Below are 20,155 nucleotides of genomic sequence, written 5' to 3' on the forward strand. Positions count from 1 at the left end.
CAGTAATTTATACTGATCTTTAGGTTATAAGTTAACTGTGTGCTTGTGTTAAGTATAACTTTTTATTAACAAAGGGGGGATTTCTTATATTTCAAAAGACAAATTTTGACTACTACTTATATTCTATTTTCCAGAAGAATAATATCACTAGAAATTGTTTTAAAACTTTAAAGCACAATCTGGATTTTGTAATAAAAAGTTACACTTCTAAGTATTTATCCTAAGGAAGCAAAAGGACTAACATCTCTTGTACACTAACATCTCGTGTGTGTGTGTGTGTGTGTGTGTGTGTGTGTGTGTGTATGTAGATAAATGTAGGGATGTCTGATAAAATTGTTTATGAAGAAACATGATATGAAAAAGAAGAAATAAAGTCAGTTTTGGAAGAATTAATAGGTAGCCATTAAAAATGGTAGCGCTCTCCTTTTTTTTTATTTTACAGTTTCGATAGATTGTTTAATAAAATAGCTACAGGAAAAAAAGTCTAGAACATCATATTATATTCTCATATTTGTAGGGTTACCCCAAATTCCTCATGAAATTATCCTCATTTAATTTCAGTTTTCAAATTAGAATTTTATCTTCCTTACATTTCTTAGGGAGCCCCTAAATAATTATTAAAATCTGAGCTTATCAGCAGGGGGAGTTAAAAATGAGAATCATCTGTCACAGCCTTTAATCCAAGCACCCTAAGTAGCTTAGCTCTTAATGGTTGACTCCCTCTGTATGAAAATCAAATAAATGTAGCCCATCCCAACATTTGGCTGTTTCTGAGTTTTTATTACAGTGCTATAATGAGTACTTTCTGAGCACTTACACAGCATTTACTTGTATTTCTTACCCAAATTATCTTTTCAGATTTTGTTTGAATATTAAGTTTATGCTTATTTTGCAATCCACTGTAGTCATCTCAAGTGTGAAAGTTGTATGTGCTTGTTTATTTTTATTGCAAATTTTATTTTTAAAACTGCCACAACTTTTTGGGACATTCAGACCACCAAAGTATATAGGTCAGGAGAAAGTTCTCACTTTGTTATACCAGTTCCATGCACTTAAATTTTGATTTGTTTGTGTTATGAGAATGTTTTTATCTTTGAAATCTGCTTTCTTAGTTGTTATAAATTTTGTTCAGCTTTTATATTCTAATTCAGAGTTGTCTTTATTTTCCCTTAAAAACATATGTAATATAGTTGTCTTAAGATCTCAAAATAGAGCTAAGTTGCAGAAGGAAATGCCTGTTAAGGTACATTTAGTACATCATATTTTTATATTTCATGATAAAAAGGAAGGAAGCAAGTCTTGCTCTGCTGTTGCTGCTGCTGCTAAGTCGCTTCAGTCTTGTCCGACTCTGTGCAACCCCATAGACGGCAGCCCGCCAGGCTCCCCCGTGCCTGAGATTCTCCAGGCAAGAACACTGGAGTGGGTTGCCATTTCCTTCTCCAATGCATGAAAGTGAAAAGTGAAAGTGAAGTTGCTCAGTCGTGTCCGACTCTTAGCGACCCCATGGACTGCAGCCCACCAGGCTCCTCCATCCATGGGATTTTCCAGGCAAGAGTGCTGGAGTGGGTTGCCATTGCCTTCTCCGAGTCTTGCTCTAAATATTAGTAAGACTTGGTCTATTAATATGGCAGAGCTTCTTTCCCCTCCTTAGAATGCTTTGCATTTGTTTTCAATACACTGGAAAAAAACATTTTTTTTTGTTCATCTGTGTATATTGGGAAGAACACAAGTCATTTTCTTAGTAGTATGTATTTGATTTATGACAGCCTTTTTGATATTAGGTTTTTTAAAGCTACTACAGGATTATTTTCATTGGTGTAGATAATATTGTGCGGTTATGCCGATTTTAGTATTATTAGGTAAACTAAAAGAAAAACAAAACAAAACTTTGCTCATCACTGAAATAAAGGACTTTCATAATTTAAAAAGTATATTTGCAAATAAGGTTTACATAATACAATACTAAACTTCTTACATTCGACCATTATTTTGTATATGTAAGTAAAATACCTATATCTTTATAAGAAAATGTAGCAATTAAAATTTCAACTTCAGTTAGGCTAGAAGTGGTTAACTAACCTTGATGGGATTCTATAATAATAGTTAATAACATGTCAGGTGCAAAATTGAAATCTTTCTTTGCTGTTGGGTATTTTTCATTACAGACTCTCTAAAATACTTGAATATAGTTAAGTAATAATTAAAATATAATTCTGAAACTTCATTGAATTTATCTGTGTTTTAGCAATATAAAAAACAATTTCATTATAGTTGGATTAGACATTCTGAAATGGATATGTAAGTATCATCTACAGTTGTAAGCAGACTAAAATATTAGGACTTTTTTCTTTTTTAAGAATAAAAATTTTCTAGCCAAGATGTGGAAGCAGCCTGTGTCCACTGACTGAGGAATGGATATAGGAGATGTGGTGCGTACATGCAGTGGAATATTATTCAGCCGTTTAGAAAGAATGAAATAGTGCCTTTTATAGCAGCATGGATGGACCTAGAAATTATCCTGAGTGAAGTAAGTCAGACAGAGAAGGAGAAATATCCCATGGCATCCCTTATATGCGGAAACTGAAAAGAAATGATACAGATGAACTTACAAAACAGAAAGAGACTCACAGAAAATGAGCTTATGGTCGCCAGCAGGAAGGGGTAGTTAGGGAGTTTGAGATGGACATGTACACACTGCTGTATTTAAAATGGGTAACCAACACGGACCTGCCGTGTAGCACATGGAACTCTGCTCAAGGTAATGTGGCAGCCTGGCTGGGAGGGGAGTTTGGGGGAGAATGGATACACGTATATATGTGGCTGAGTCCCTTCTCTGTTTACCTGAAACTATCACAGCATTGTTAATCGGCTGTACCCCAATACAAAATAAAAAGTTCAAAAGAAAACAAAAAATAGATAGTTTTCTTTCTCCCAGCATTTCCTAATATTCATAGAAACTGAAGCTCAGAAGAATAACATGGTGTATTCCTGTCAGCATCTAGTAAGTTGCAGATAGACTCTGGTCTTTGGACTTGGTGCTTGCTCTGTCGGCGCACTTGTCTCTGGAGACTTCCTGCTCCTGACTATGTCTGGTTCACGCCTTCATCCTGCATGGGTACTGAGGGTCTTTTTGCCTTTGCTCAGCAAACCCCAGAGAAAGGGAGTATGAGTTCAGAGATGCAGTGTTTGTCTTCATAAAAGAGTTAGAAAGGCTGAAAGTGAAAGTCACTCAGTTGTGTCCGACTCTTTGCGACCCCGTGGACTGTAGCCCACCAGGCTCCTCTGTCCATGGAATTCTCCAGGCCAGAATACTCGAGTGGGTAAGCTGTTCCCTTCTCTAGGGGATCTTCCCAACCCAGAGACTGAATCTAGGTTTCCTTCATTGCAGGGAGATTCTTTACCGTTTGAGCCACTAGGGAAGCCCAGAAAGGCTGAAAGGAGAAGTAAAGCAGAATTGAGCCATGATTTGGGAGACACAGTTTCAAGGCCTTGCTTTTAATTGTGTTACTTGCTTATAAGGCCCAGGATTTAAGGAACCCCAAGGCACAAAACAGTTTATCTGTCACTTTAGCCATTTTTTAATGAATCCAATTAGAGAGGTCTTATAAAGTCCTTTTATTAATAAAGGTATGCACACACACACACACATATATAAAACTTGTATACACACAAAAACTATTTAGAGTAATAAAATTCTAACATCATGGGAACCCACTCCAGTATTCTTGCCTGTAGAATCCTTTGATAGTATCTCTTTTTTGTTGTAAGAGTAATAGCATTAGGTTTATTCAGATTTTCTATTATAGTATATTCAATTTTCTTAACTGATACAGTGTTCTGTGCAAACGATATAAAATAGTAATATGTAACTAAATATTGTCATATAACTAGGTAGTTATTGCACAAAGTTTTATGGTCTCATGGCACAAAAAGTTTATCTTTACTGTTAAAGTCCATAGGAAGTGTGTGACTGTATTAGTAATATGGACTTGTGCCCATTTACACATTCTTATGATTTATAATTTCTTCAAAATAAATGTAGCATCATACTTTTTCAGTCTATTCTTTGACATATAACCAACTTAACTATTTTGGTTTTCAATTTGTAGAGCATATTTAACTTATAACACCCATTTGGTTTTTGCCTCCCATAGCAGTTTTTCATAAACACTTCATTTTATCTGAATTATCAGACCTAGAGAGATTGAGTGATTCATAATACATGGTTATGGTTAATAACAAGTAGATCCAGGTCAAGAGCATAGAGGTTTTTTCTATCTACTCCTTCCATTTCTACCAACTCTTGTGGACCTGCATTCTTTGTTACTTGTGTTAATGAAGTGTGGTAGAAGGGAGGATAATTCAAAAGTTGGCTTTAGTATACATACTTTAACCTTTAAATATTAATATCTATGTGTGTGATATGTGTTTTAATAATTGGTTAACAAAATTAACTGTCTAAAGTTTCCTGACTTCAAAGAATCAGTTTAAATAGTAGATAGTGCTTACATAATGCCCATTAATATGTGCCAGACACTGTTCTAGGCATTTTGCATATAAGCTCAATTAATATCCATAGTAGCTCTCTTAATGATACTTTATTATTTGCATTTTTGCAAACTAAGGTACAGAATATCGAGTGCTTTGCCCAGAGTCACATAGCTAGTAAGTGATAGGGTCAGGAATTAAAGTTCTCTGGCTCTGGGGTCCATGTTCTTTTTTAAAAATTTATTTTATTAAAGTATAGTTGATTGACAGTGTTGTGTTAATTTCTACTATATAGCAAAGTGACTCAGTTGTGTGTGTGTATGTATATGTATACACACACATTCTATTTCATATTCTTTTCCATTATAGTTTTCACAGGACACTGAATATGGTTCCCTGTGCTATACAGTAGGCCCTTGTCATTTACCGTTTCTATATATAATGGTTTGCGTCTACTGACCCCAAGCTCCCAGTCTGGCCACACTCCGCTCTTTGGCAACCGCAGGTCTGTTCTCTGTGTCTGTGAGTCTCTTTCTGTTTCACGGATAACTTCATCTGTGTCACATTTTAGATTCCTTGTATTAGTAGAACCATATGGTATCTGTCTTTCTCTGTCTGACTTACTTCACTTACTGTGATAACTTCTAGGTTCATCCATGTTGAAGCAGAATGGCATTATTTTGCTGTTTTTAATGGCTGAGTAACATTCCGTGTGTGTGTGTGTGTGTGTGTGTGTGTGTGTGTGTACACACACCGCATTTTCTCTCTCTGTTCTTCTGTTGATGGATATTTCGGTTGCTTTCATGTCTTGGCCGCTGTAGATATTGCTCTGTGAGCATAAGGCTTCCTGTATCTTTTCTCTGGCTATGTACCCAGGAGTGGGATTGCAGGATTATATGGCAGCTCTGTTTTTAGTTTTTTGAGGACTCTTCGCACTGTTTCCATAGTGGCTTCACCAGTTTACATTCCTACCAACAGTGTAGGAGGGTTCCATTTTCCCCACACATGCTCCGTTTTCTTGACGACTGTATTCTGACTTGGTGGAAAGCAGCTGGGGAAGTTGTAATGTCCATAAAGCTGTGAAAATAAATTAAAAGTATATTATTCCTGTGAGAAAATTTAGTGTAAAATTTTCCCTGAGTTTAATTTTCAGATGACTTATAACTGTGTATCTTTATCTTCCCAAAGATATGATCAGTCTCCGTATGCATTCGATGCGCATTTATTGGCTTTGTGTTATTAGGCACGCGCTAAGTTTTACTGGACCATCTCTTCTAGTTTGCAGTCGTCCTGACAAAAGTATCCAGGGTCACTAAAATGCAAGTTCCACTAGATGGGAATCTTATCCGCCTGGTTAATAACTGCTGTAACTCTAGTGCCTCGAACAGTGACCAAGATGTTGCAGTACGTTGCAGTACTCAGTAAACGTTTTTGAATAAAAATTGTACTATTAGTCTTAACAGAAGGGACAGTCAAAACTTAGAGAAGTTTTATTACTTGTGTGTGTCATGTATATAAAAAGTAGCAGTTGGGAGATAAGCCTGGATATCTGTTACCAAAACCCATGCTCTGGTACAGCATGGCCTCTTATGCAGATGAATTTGGATTCCGTCCTGTAAGCAGTGAGGGGGCACTGGAAGTTTCTGAGACAGGGTTGGTGTGATAAAAGCAATTTTAGGAATGCAGAGATGTATCCTGTAAATTAAATTAGATGTGTCATGTAAAGGAATGAGAATAGGGGAAAAGTCAGACCATTGCACCAGTCTGGTAGGAGGCAGAGAGGTTGGACTAATATAGTATCTGAACAGAGAACAAATTTGAGTACCATTTTAAGGTGGAACTGACAGAATGTATTGGCTTAATTTGAGCAGAAGTTGGAGGAGGTAGATAATTAGGAGGTTTTCAATACAGGTACTTGGATAGAAAATAGAAACAGGGCAAATTAGTAACCAAAAAAGAGGGATCAGGAGATATCCCTATTTAAAAACAAACAAACTTTTTTTTCCTTTTTCTTTTAAGGGCTACTTAGGATCAATGTCAACGTGATTTCATTTATATTGAATTTAAGATGACAGTAGGAACAAAGTAATCAAATAATTGAAGATAATATCACTAAAGTTTGGGGGAAAGATAGGAAAAAATGTCCTACATATTGGGAAAAATACCCTGCAGATAGGAAAAAAAAATCACTCCTTTTTAATTTTTTAAATGTTTGGTATTAACCACAGTAATTAATTGAACGGTTTTGCTTTGTCCCCCTGAAAATAGCCAAACCGTCGAGCATATTATTAAACTAGTGGAAGAACATGGCAGTGATATCTGGTGGACTCTTCCCCCGGAGCAACTTCTTCCAAAAGAAGTCTTATCTCAGGTGCCTTTTCATTTGTACTTAAACAGCCTTTGTGTGTATTGCATGATTTAATGACAACACGGGAGGTTCCTGGGAGTTAAAAGGTAGTGATACTAACATGTCCAGTTCATGAGTTTAGTCATCATAAACTAGGAGCCAGAGCAGTTTGAGAGTAGACATTTTGAATTCACGGGAGAAGCTGGGTGTTTGTGGAGCAGCAGACGCTGAGGGGGTTTGCTGTCTCCCTGAGGGCCAGGACTGACTGCAGCTGCTCTGCTGGCTGAGTAGAGACGCGTGTGACTGTGGGAGAACAGTGCCTAACACTGGTGCATCAGGGACTTCATAGGACATGAGTTCAAGTTGCCTGATGGCATCGCACACGGAGAAATCCAAACTGGAAGGTAATTGCAAGAAAATGAACACAGTTTACATTTACATTAATACATGGGTATTAATACATGGGTAGGTGGCCACAGTCGCTTGTACATGTAGATGAAGTAGTGAAGTAGTTGTCCTTAATGGCAAAATATTTAAGAAATGTCAGTGCAAAATGTGAATTTAATGGTTGTATTTCATTTTCTTAAGACTTTTTTTTGGATATTAATTGTAAATATCATGATTTTTGTGTAATTAAAATGTTTTTACGTTATCTTATTAGGTTGGTGGTCCTGATGCTTTGGAGTACGTGCCAGGTCAGGATATTTTGGACATCTGGTTTGATAGTGGAACTTCATGGTCTAATGTTCTTCCAGGTAATCTAAAACAAGAGGTCTATTGCCTGTCAGGCAGTTCTGAAAATTAATGCTATCAGAAGAAATCTCTAATCAAGAATTTTTTTTTTTTTTTTTTTGCTTTTTTTGGAAGTATATCTCCTTAGTTAGTTCAGTTGCTCAGTCGTGTCCGACTATTTGCAATCCCATGAATCGCAGCACACCAGGCCTCCCTGTCCATCACCATCTCCTGGAGTTCACTCAGACTCACGTCCATTGAGTCGGTGATGCCATCCAGCCATCTACCTCTGTCGTCCCCTTCTCCTCCTGCCTCCAATCCCTCCCAGCATCAGAGTCTTTTCCAATGAGTCAGCTCTTCGCATGAGGTGGCCAAAGTACTGGAGCTTCAGCTTTAGCATCATTCCTTCCAAAGAAATGCCAGGGTTGATCTCCTTCAGAATGGTCTGGTTGGATTTCCTTGCAGTCCAAGGGACCCTCAAAAGTCTTCTCCAACATCACAGTTCAAAAGCATCAATTCTTCGGCGCTCAGCTTTCTTCACAGTCCAACTCTCACATCCATACATGACCACAGGAAAAACCATAGCCTTGACTAGACGGATCTTAGTCCGCAAAGTAATGTCTCTGCTTTTGAATATACTATCTAGGTTGGTCATAACTTTTCTTACAAGGAGTAAGTGTCTTTTAATTTCATGGCTGCAATCACCATCTGCAGTGGTTTTGGAGCCCCCCAAAATTAAGTCTTGACACTGTTTTCACTGTTTCCCCATATATTTCCCATGAAGTGATGGGACCGGATGCCATGATCTTTGTTTTCTGAATGTTGAGCTTTAAGCCAACTTTTTCGCTCTCCTCTTTCACTTTCATCAAGAGGCTTTTTAGCTCCTCTTCACTTTCTGCCATAAGGGTGGTGTCATCTGCGTATCTGAGGTTATTGATGTTTCTCCTGGCAGTCTTGATTCCAGCTTGTGTTTCGTCCAGCGTTTCTCATGATGTACTCTGCATATAAGTTAAATAAGCAGGGTGACAATATACAGCCTTGACATACTCCTTTTCCTATTCGGAACCAGTCTGTTGTTCCATGTCCAGTTCTAACTGTTGCTTCCTGACCTGCATACAGATTTCTCAAGAGGCAGGTCAGGTGGTTTGGTATTCCAATCTCTTTCAGAATTTTCCAGTTTATTGTGATCCAGACAGTCAAAGGCTTTGGCATAGTCAATAAAGCAGAAATAGATGTTTTCCTGGAACTCTCTTGCTTTTTCCATGATCCAGCGGATGTTGGCAATTTGATCTCTGGTTCCTCTGCCTTTTCTAAAACCAGCTTGAACGTCAGGGAGTTCACGATTCACGTATTGCTGCAGCCTGGCTTGGAGAATTTTGAGCATTACTTTACTAGCATGTGAGATGAGTACAGTTGTGCGGTAGTTTGAGCATTCTTTTGCATTGCCTTTCTTTTTATTGGAATGAAAACTGACCTTTTCCAGTCCTGTGGCCACTGCTGAGTTTTCCAAATTTGCTGGCATATTGAGTGGAGCACTTTCACAGCATCATCTTTCCGGATTTGAAACAGCTCAATTGGAATTCCATCACCTCCACTAGCTTTGTTTGTAGTGATGCTTTCTAAGGCCCACTTGACTTCACATTCCAAGATGTCTGGCTCTAGATTAGTGATCACATCATCATGATTATCTGGGTCGTGAAGATCTTTTTTGTACAGTTCTGTGTATTCTTGCCGCCTCTTCTTAATATCTTCTGCTTCTGTTAGGTCCATACCATTTCTGTCCTTTATCGAGCCGATCTTTGCATGAAATGTTCCCCTGGTATCTCTAATTTTCTTGAAGAGATCTCTAGTCTTTCCCATTATGTTGTTTTCCTCTGTTTCTTTGCATTGATCGCTGAAGAAGGCTTTCTTATCTCTCCTTGCTATTCTTTGGAACTCTGCATTCGGATGCTTATATCTTTCCTTTTCTCCTTTGCTTTTCGCCTCTTCTTTTCACAGCTATTTGTAAGGCCTCCCCTGACAGCCATTTTGCTTTTTTGCATTTCATTTCCATGGGGATGGTCTTGATCCCTGTCTCCTGTACAATGTCATGAACCTCATTCCATAGTTCATCAGGCACTCTATCTATCAGATCTAGGCCCTTAAATCTATTTCTCACTTCCACTGTATGATCATAAGGGATTTGATTTAAGTCATACCTGAATGGTCTAGCGGTTTTCCCTACTTTCTTCAATTTGAGTCTGAATTTGGTGATAAGGAGTTCATGATCTGAGCTATAGTCAGCTCCTGGTCTTGTTTTTGTTGACTGTGTAGAGCATCTCCATTTTTGGCTGCAAAGAATATAATCAATCTGATTTCGGTGCTGACCATCTGGTGATGTCCATTACAGTCTTCTTTTGTGTTGTTGGAAGAGGGTGTTTGCTATGACCAGTGCATTTTCTTGGCAAAACTCTATTAGTCTTTGCCCTGCTTCATTCCACATTCCAAGGCCAAATTTGCCTGTTACTCCAGGTGTTTCCTGACTTCCTACTTTTGCATTCCAGTCCCCTATAATGAAAAGCACATCTTTTTGGGTGTTAGTTCTAAAAGGTCTTGTAGGTCTTCATAAAACCGTTCAACTTCAGTTTCTTCAGCGTTACTGGTTGGGGCATAGACTTGGATAACTGTAATATTGAATGGTTTGCCTTGAGACGAACAGAGATCATTCTGTCGTTCTTGAGATTGCATCCAAGTACTGCATTTCGGACTCTTGTTGACCATGATGGCAACTCCATTTCTTCTGAGGGATGCCTGCCCGCAGTAGTAGATATAATGGTCATCTGAGTTAAATTCACCCATTCCAATCCATTTTAGTTTGCTGATTCCTAGAATATCGATGTTCACCCTTGCCATCTCGTTTGACCACTTCCAATTTGCCTCAATTCATGGACCTGACATTCCAGGTTCCTATGCAATATTGCTCTTTACAGCATCGGATCTTGCTTCTATCACCAGTCACACCCACAACTGGGTATTGTTTTGCTTTGGCTCCATCCCTTCATTCTTTCTGGAGTTATTTCTCCACTGATCTCCAGTAGCATATTGGGCACCTAATGACCTGGGGAGTTCCTCTTTTGGTATCCTATCATTTGCCTTTTCATGCTGTTCATGGGTTCTTAAGGCAAGAATACGGAAGTGGCTTGCCATTCCCTTCTCCAGTGGACCACGTTCTGTCAGACCTCTCCACCGTGACCCGTCCGTCTTGGGCTGCCCCGCAGGCATGGCTTGGTTTCATTGAGTTAGACAAGGCTGTGGTCCTAGTGTGATTAGATTGACTAGTTTTCTGTGAGTATGGTTTCAGTGTGTCTGCCCTCTGATGCCCTCTTGCAACACCTACCTTCTTACTTGGGTTTCTCTTACCTTGGCGTGGGGTATCTCTTCATGGCTGCTCCAGCAAAGCACAGCCGCTCCTCCTTACCTTGGACGAGGGGTATCTCCTTACCGCCGCTGTTCCTGACCTTCAACGTGGGATAGCTCCTCTAGGCCCTCCTGTGCCTGTGCAGCCACCGCTCCTCTGGTTGCTCCTCCCGGCCGCCGGCCCTGGCCTCGGATGTGGGAGGCTCCTCCCAGCTGCCGGCCCTGGCCTCGGGCTCGGGGTGGCTCCTCAGGGTCACTGCCCCTGGCCTCGGGCGCGAGGTGGCTTCTCCCAGGCGCCTCTGACCTCAGATGCGGGGTAGCTCCTCCCGGCCGCTGCCCTGACCTCAGACCCGGGGTGTCTCCTCCTGGCCACCACTGACCTCGGACGTGGGGTAGCTCCTCTCGGCCGCTGCCCTTGACCTCGGACGCGGGGTGTCTGCTCTCCACTGTTCGTGTGCCGTTGCAGCCTGGCACTCTAGGCCGCTGCCCCTGACCTTGGGGCAGCCCTGACCGTGGGGTAGCTCCTCTCGGCCACGCTTAGTGCGCCGGCTCGCCGCCGCCGCTGCCTGGGCTTAGTGCATCTCCTACTATAGTATAATTTTAAACCTGAAACAGCCACTGGAAACCATTGAACCCAGTGTCTTCTATGAAATTTTATATAGAACCACAATACATAAGATAAATAAAGGTGGGAATTTTCTTCTTCCTCCCAGTCAGCTCATTCTCTTTGACCTCCTTGGCAGCCCCAAGGTACTGAGTTTGTAGAACCAAGCATGGAAATCTCTGAAATAGCCTGACCCGATCTCATTTTTCAGAAGAGGACATGAGATTGAATTGTGGTCACACAGGTTAGTGTCAGAGTAGAACTTGGGCACCCTGGTTTTCCGTACTCATTCTTCAGTACTCCATTACCTTCTCACAGCTTTCTCCCCTCTCTCCACAGACAACTGACTAGTTTCTACTTGGCCCATGGTTGGGGTGAGCTTTTGACTCCGTGGATAAAGAGGAAGGAGAGATTAGGCAGGGATCAGAAGGGAGTAGTAGCCGGCACACAAAGGGTGCGTTTAGATGTGAGCAGATGCCTTCAAGGATACTAAGTGAAAGGTGAGAGGTAAAGTGTCCTCACTGAGAGCTTACAGACAGGTCCCGGGAGGTTACAGGGATGAGACGGTTTCCTTTCTGGAGCAAAGGAATGTGGAAAAATGCCTTGCATGGGCCGCTCACCATTGTTGAAGGGACTGAGCAGGATCGTAGTCAGGTTTTACTTGAGGTACCCTTCTGGTAGTGGGCCTCATTATTGACAGGACATGAGTGTGATTCCTAGCAGGTAAATGTGTTCCGCTATTTGGGCCTTTCTTTCCGCCTAGGAAATTTGAGAAGTAAAATATGCATAAATTCATGTTCACTCTGTTTTATAGCTAAATGTACATAAAAATTCATAATAAAATATAAGTTAATATATAATATGATTTTTATTTAGTAATGTTCAGTTGTAGTAATGTTTAATAGCAACAATATTAAATAGTTTCTAATATTCTACTCAAGAGAAAATATTGCCAGTTTAGGCACTTTGTTTCCTAAATTATATTGAAAATGTAAGCAGATAACACTCCATAAGGTTGGTAGGTAGGTTAAGTAGTGTTATAAACAGGAAAAAGAGTTACCTTCTACTGTGTTTGGGGTAACATCCTGCATTTCAAAATAGCATATACCATATATGAAATAGTGCTTTTGAAGTATTTTTCAAAGTTCATTAGCTGCTTCAGCCTTGATACAATAATGTTGATTATAAAAACCCCCTTCTAGAGTTACTCTGAGAATTAAATGACAATAGTAAAGTTATTAGATACTCAGTAAATAACTGTTGAATTAATAAAAATAGTAGTTTATTTTCACTAAAGATTTAACTGGTAATACTGATAATTGACAGTCATTATGAATTAGTTCCTAATTTAGATAATATTTTAGCTGTCTGTTTTTGGAAGATCATACTGTGAAGTTTATTTCCTTTATCTTGGTTAATAAATTGACAGTGAAGGTAACAGCCGAGGTGAGCGTAGTATGGCCACTGGGTGGAGGATGACACAAGCAATAGGTGACATGATTACTTTTAATATTTAAGTATTCATTTCCATTTTTTAACTTTAATTGACTTAGATTTCTGGTTTTTGTTTGTTTTCATATTTATTTTGGAGGTACTGACCAAAGAGCAGATTTGTACTTGGAAGGAAAAGACCAGCTTGGGGGTTGGTTTCAGTCTTCTTTATTAACAAGTGTGGCAGCAAGAAATAAGTCACCTTTTAAGTAAGTATTGCACCTGAGCTAAACAAGCGAGCATACCTTGAGTATTTCTGCTGAGTACTTGCCAGTGTGAAATAATATGTGCTGAGTAATATGTATGTGATAAACCACTGCCCTTAATTAGTTTACAGGCTTCAGTCTCATGAGAGAAATAAGTTTGAAATAATAAGAAAAAAAAATACACAAAGGAGACAGTAATACAGAAAAGTTCTTTCACTCTGATACAGATCATAAGTCCCAGAAGTAAAACCGGCACTGACTGGCGTAGTAGAGAAACCCATGGAGAGCTTGACCTTTAAATGTGGTAGACACGGATAGATGTAGAGAGGATATTCTAGTTTGACTAAGGACAGTCTTGACCAGATACCCTTATATTTGCAATTTCCACAAGTGGCTAATGAACTGGAACATTTGTTCAGTGAATTTTATTAAATTTGGGGTTCTTACTTAGTTACAGATAATAGCTTTTCCTTATTCAAATATGTGGATTCTACCCAGAAGGATTCTTAAATGGCTTAAGATTTTTGCCATCTCACAATGAAAACTCTTCTCAGAGTAGCTGGCATGTTTATGTTTCTAGTATAACATGCTTTTAAAAGTCGATGGAACAGTAGGTATATTTCTCAAATTGCCTTTTTGAACAAAGATAATTTTGTAGTGATAATTTGTTTTAAGACATACTTTTTCTTGGTTTGTTTTAATGATCAAAATCAGTACATTTAGATCAGGAGATAATTTTTTAGTGAATGTAAACATAAAAATACTTTCTGTGTATAGAGAGCTTAGTATTTAATAATCAGGATAAATAAGCAGCTTAGAATTATACTTTGAAGAAAAATTTTCATACATAATCTGTCAAGAAGAATTTTTTATTTTTGTGTCAAACTAAGATACTCTTTCTAAGCTCTAAGTCATCTTCAAAATGTCCATCATAATTGTGTTTATTAGTATAGTAGCTCATTTGTCTTCTTAGGGCAGTGGTTGTTCATGGATTTACCCTTGGAGAAAAGGGAGAAAAGATGTCCAAGTCTCTTGGGAATGTTATTGACCCTGATGTTGTCATCAATGGAGGACAAGTAAGTGGTTCCCTAAAAACTCATTTTATTTTTGTTTTTAGGCTCTTAATTTGGCAGTAAGACCCTTAATATAGTTACTTCAGTGTAAAAAAGAAACCTCACAAAACTGATTTTTACACTCGTAGCAAATGCCTTACCATGTTCTAGATCTAGACTCTTTAAGTTTTGTGTGACTTTTTTGAAAATGTGAAGGATTGGGATTGTTGTGGCTTTTTTTACTTATTTCAGGTCTGAATCTCCAGTTAGGTTCACACTATCCCTTTTTTAATTGTCTGAACTTTAAAACTTTATAAACTATGGTTTTACAGTTAATAGAAAAGTGAAGAGGAACTAAAAAGCCTCTTGATGAAAGTGAAAGAGGAGAGTGAAACAGTTGGCTTAAAGCTCAACATTCAGAAAACTAAGATCATGGCATCTGGTCCCATCACTTCATGGCAAATAGATGGGGAAACAGTGTCAGACTGTTTTTCGGGGCTCCAAAATCACTGCAGATGGTGACTGCAGCCATGAAATTAAAAGACGCTTACTCCTTGGAAGGAAAGTTATGACCATCCTAGATAGCATATTCAAAAGCAGAGACATTACTTTGCCAACAAAGGTCCGTCTAGTCAAGGCTATGGTTTTTCCAGTAGTCATGTATGGATGTGAGAGTTGGACTGTGAAGAAAGCTGAGTGCTGAAGAATTGATGCTTTTGAATTGTGATGTTGGAGAAGACTCTTGAGAGTCCCTTGGACTGCAAGGAGATCCAACCAGTCCATTCTGATGGAGATCAGCCCTGGGATTTCTTTGGAAGGAATGATGCTAAAGCTGAAACTCCAATACTTTGGCCACCTCATGCGAGGAATTGACTCATTGGAAAAGACTCTGATGCTGGGAGGGATTGAGGGCAGGAGGAGAAGGGGACGACAGAGGATGAGATGGCTGGATGGCATCACCAACTTGATGGACGTGAGTCTGAGTGAACTCTGAGAGTTGGTGATGGACAGGGAGGCCTGGCGTGCTGCAATTCATGTGGTTGCAGAGTCGGACACGACTGAGCGACTGAACTGAGAAACAGTATAAGAAAAAAATGAGACAGCAACTTTCATTCTTGGAAATTATACACTTTAAAGCAAGTCATTAAAGAATATCAAATCTGGGGCTGCTGGTAATTTGGTTTATTTTGGAGTTGCTTTCAGAAAAGATACTGCTTATCTGTTCTTTAACCCTGTTGGCTTTTAACTGCCCTCCTAGAGTGCAGTAATCACATCTCTTAGTCAGAGTACCTTAGGCTTACTGGAGAAAGCACCCCTCGTCCTCCACCCCCGGCCGCTGCCCCATCACAGGGGCATCCAGGGCAGCACTCTTACTGCCCACCTGCCGTGGTAGCTGTTTACTGATATCTCAGGGAAGACATTGACCCAGGCTGCAGGCCATACACCCCCTTTTTCCACTTTCGTTGTGTTTTTAGATGCAGCCTGATCTCTGAAATTGTTAGCTTATTTCATTACAGTTCAGGTACATTTTATGATCATGTTGTATTCAAGCATTTCAGAATAAGAGTCTTACCTAAAACATCTGTTCACCAGATTGTCATCAAAAGCTATTTATTTATTGGTATGTTTTTTTTTCCCCTCAATGAAAAGGATCACAGCAAAGAGCCCCCCTATGGTGCTGATGTGCTTCGCTGGTGGGTTGCCGAGTCCAACGTCTTCACTGAAGTCACAATTAGTCCATCTTTACTGAATGCTGCCAGAGATGACATTAGCAAGGTCAGGATCACTCCTCTTTCTGTTCCTTACTATTCCTGAATGAAAGGTCTACTGAGGCCTTGTTAAAATAATGAGGCGCATTTTGTTGGCATTTGCACAGCTGGATGAAAATGAGTTCTGCACATGTTGTGAGCTTTAAAAAATAACGTATGTTAATTTATTTGTTTAGAAATATAAGTGGTAATGTTAACATTTTTATATACTGCCTTTTTAATATTATGATATGTAATTACACTAATTTTAATATGCTTTTGTGTGCTCAATGACCATTCACATTTATTCCATTTATTTTTACCTATACAACGTTCTCATCTACACTGATGAGCTGGGCCACTGACAGGTGATTTGCCCTAAAATTTTAAAGAAATATAAAGAAAACTCAGGTTTTTTAAAATATATTGCAATGGTTGTTTCTATAACTGGGCTTTTGAAATGAGATGGGTTTTTTTGCACTTAAATAGTCTTATTTAAAGGGGATAATATAAAAATAAAGTATTCCATTAGGAAGGTAACATGAGTTGGATAAAAATTACAGAAAAATAAAACAATTTCAGTAACAATTGAAGGACTCATATTTTTTGACTGCATATTTCTTTTCTCACTGTTTATAGCTTAGGAATACACTCCGCTTTCTTTTGGGAAATGTGGCTGGTTTCAACCCAGAAACAGATTCCATCCCTGTCAACAGCATGTATGTCATAGACCAGTACATGCTGCACTTACTGCAGGATTTGGCAAACAAGGTGAGTGAGCATTATGACGCTTTTGGAGGTAACATAGTTGTGTGTTGAAATCTGGGTTGCATGTTGAGCGGAACCAACTTTGTTAGAAACAGTAACTAAAGCACTGAGGAAAGTTATACTTGATCAGTCCCACATGTTGCTGGGTTGACTAGGTATGAAGTCTTAGAATTCTTCTGGTTTCTCAAAAAAGACGAGAGTAGTGCCTTGTGGCAAAAGTAGGCCAGGCTTCTCCTCAGACCACATTTTCCTCTGAAAATCAGCTCCATGTATAAGCAGGAATAAAGTTGAGATGTACTTTTATTTGTCTGTAGATGTATAGAAATACCCATCTCAAAAGTACAGCAGTAACTGAAACGACAGTTCTTATGTGTCTTGTAAAATACTCTCTCATATATAAACACAAGTAATTTGTATTTTCTCCAAAATTGGAATTGCTTCCACTTAAGTCAGAGTCGTACATATAGACTTTTGCCCAGTTTTATTTATTTTTTTGCACCAATGAGGGAACATTGGTAATTTTTACCCTTTGCTGTTTTAGAATAGTGCCGTTTCATGACTTAAAACTTGATCTTTTCATTTGATGCCTGTTCTTTTGTAGAGTCGAGAGTAAATTATTCTGTTTTTTTTTTCTGAGGATAGTAGCCTTTCATATCCAGAAATGACATTTCAAAGATCCTTAAATGCTCTTGCATTTTTCCTGTTTTGTATTTGTCTGCCTTTGAAACGTGTTTTTGAAAAGGAACATATTCTGCTCATGACGACTTGCATTTTTATTTGCTTACCCCAGCTTCCAAATTTATTTTGGTTTTGTTCCCTAGATTAATGATTCATATAAGCAGTATGACTTTGGAAAGGTTGTTCGGCTGTTACAAGCATTTTATACCAGGGAACTCTCCAATTTTTATTTCAGCATAATCAAAGACAGGTATGTATGACTGAACATTCACATGCTTAACAAACAGTGCTTGACTATCTACTCTGCTTGGCAAATGTTGGAAAGCAGAGGCCAGCAGTGGGGGACCTGGGCCATTATTAAGAAGTTGGATTCTTAAGTCAAGTCTGATTGGGCAGTTTCATCCTGCTACTTGCTAGTTTGATGAGCTGAGGCAACTTATCCTATAATCTCAGTTTCTTTATTCATAAAATGGTGATGATAATACCTGTCTCAGAAAGTGGAAATGAAAAGATACCATATAAATAGCACACTCAGTGCTGTGTTTGACAAAGCAAATCCTCAGTAAGTAGTAGCTGTGACTGTGAGGGCATAAGCTGGCCTTCAGGTGGGAGAAATATTCCGGTAATTATTAATATCATAACATCATATAACATCAGTGATGCCCTTTTAGAGGCAGGCTGCATGCTGTCTTCATGTTTTGCTCCTGTAGTAACTCAGCCAGTGTGAAGTGCCAGCCCTACTCATCAGCACTTCAGGGACCTTCTACTGGGATTACAAATCCCAGTCCTTCCCTTGACATACTGATAGGGTCATAAGGGTGGGGTGCCTGCATGCCTGCTAAGTCGCTCAGTCGTGTCCTACCCTTTGTGACCCCATGGACTGTAGCCCACCAGGTTCCTCTGTCCGTGGGGACCCTGCAGGCAAGAATACTGGAATGGGTTGCCATGCCCTCCTCCAGAGGATCGTCTCAACCCAGGGATCAAACCTGGGTCTCCTGCATTGCAGGCAGATTCTTTTACCACCTGAGCCACCAGGGAAGCCTGCAGGACTCAGGACTCAAATCTTAAATACCATCAACTGACTTACTCATTTCCTTTCACTAAGTTGTCTAGATTCTAGGTATTACCGATCTATAAAACAGAATCGGACATAGCATAGCTTTGAGTTTTTGAGGAGGCGAGCACACCTGGAAGGAATCAAGTGGAATAGAGGATTTTGTCAGAAGAGCTGAATGATGGCATATTTTATCCTTTAATTAGAAGACAGTTAGAGCCATAGGCTTAGGCACAGAATAAGCTCAGCCTGAGGCTGGTCCCACCTTGGCAGTGATTGTGTATTGCATGTTGTCAACCGCTCAGTAAGTTGTTCTTGTTCAGGCTGTACTGTGAAAACGCAGATGATCCCAAACGACGCTCTTGTCAGACTGCACTAGCTGAAATTTTGGATGTAATGGTTCGCTCTTTTGCTCCCATTCTTCCTCACTTGGCTGAAGAGGTATTCCAGCACATACCCTATATTAAAGGTAAGAAATACTGATTTTTCTCTGAGTGAGAAAGACCCTGGCTGAGGGTGCAGCTTCTCCTTTTATCTGCTTCAAGTAAGAGGCACATACTCATCTATTAATACAGTAATTATTAACTGTAGTTTCTGCATCTCTTCTGTGTGTAGAGAAGTAGGATGAATGTCAGCATGTCTTTCAAGCCACTTTAAAATGCTTTCTGAAATATATTAGCAGCTTGACTATACTGAGAAATCACTTTTTCTTATATACCTTTATAAATGTCAGAAATATATTTTAGGTTTTACTAAAAGTATAGTGCCTGCTAGTGAATATTTTTCTAATTTTTTTTCTGTCTGATTACATTAAACTTACAGAAAATTAGAAATTTTACAGTGAGGATATCACTCATGATGTTACATGTAACCGAGAGACGTCTACTGTAATATTGGGATATTTCTATTTTAGTTTCTTCTGGGCATCTTTTGAGACCTTACTGTAAATCTTGCCTTTTTTTACATTTCCAAATGTTGGTGTGACTATTTGGAAAGCATTTAGGATGCCAACAAAGGTCATATAGTCAAAGCTATGGTCTTTCCAGTAGTCATGTATGGATGTGAGACCTGGACCATAAAGAAGGCTGAGCGCTGAAGAATTGATGGTTTTGAACTGTGGTGTTAGAGAAGACTGTTGAGAGTCCCTTGGGCTGCAAGGAGATCAAACCAATCAATCCTAAAGGCAATCAGCCCTGACTATTCATTGGAAGGACTGATGCTGAAGCTGAAACTCCAATATTTTGGCTGCCCGATGTAAAGAACTGACTCATTGGAAAACACCCTGATGCTGGGAAAGATGGAAGGCAGTAGGGAAGGGGACGACAGAGGATAAGATGGTTGGATGGCATCACCGACTCAGTGGACATGAGTTTGAGCAAGCTCCAGGAGTTGGTGAAGGACAGGGAAGCCTGGCACGATGCCGTCTATGAGGTCACAAAGAGTAAGACATGGTGTAGCAACTGAACAACAAGCATCCTAAATATTAACCACAAATAACAACCCATATTTCCCATGAATAGTAAATGTGTGGTGGTTTGAGTTTTATATACAGTTTAAATATATATATAAATTGGTTTAACTTTTTTTTCTT

General features: G+C 39.3%; 1 protein-coding gene across 1 annotated transcript in view; it reads left to right on the plus strand.

The window, feature by feature from the left end:
• Nucleotides 1–20,155, plus strand: part of IARS2 (isoleucyl-tRNA synthetase 2, mitochondrial) — a 48,278-nt gene that overhangs the window by 22,442 nt on the left and 5,681 nt on the right. The window contains exons 13-20 of the mRNA XM_069545376.1: nt 6,757–6,859; nt 7,497–7,590; nt 13,159–13,267; nt 14,238–14,340; nt 15,967–16,092; nt 16,704–16,835; nt 17,654–17,760; nt 18,888–19,033. Coding sequence (XP_069401477.1) covers nt 6,757–6,859; nt 7,497–7,590; nt 13,159–13,267; nt 14,238–14,340; nt 15,967–16,092; nt 16,704–16,835; nt 17,654–17,760; nt 18,888–19,033 — 920 coding nt within the window. The remainder of the gene's footprint in view (nt 1–6,756; nt 6,860–7,496; nt 7,591–13,158; nt 13,268–14,237; nt 14,341–15,966; nt 16,093–16,703; nt 16,836–17,653; nt 17,761–18,887; nt 19,034–20,155) is intronic.

The sequence above is a fragment of the Ovis canadensis genome, chromosome 12 (genome assembly GCF_042477335.2).
Source record: "Ovis canadensis isolate MfBH-ARS-UI-01 breed Bighorn chromosome 12, ARS-UI_OviCan_v2, whole genome shotgun sequence".
Taxonomy (NCBI): Eukaryota; Metazoa; Chordata; class Mammalia; order Artiodactyla; family Bovidae; genus Ovis; species Ovis canadensis.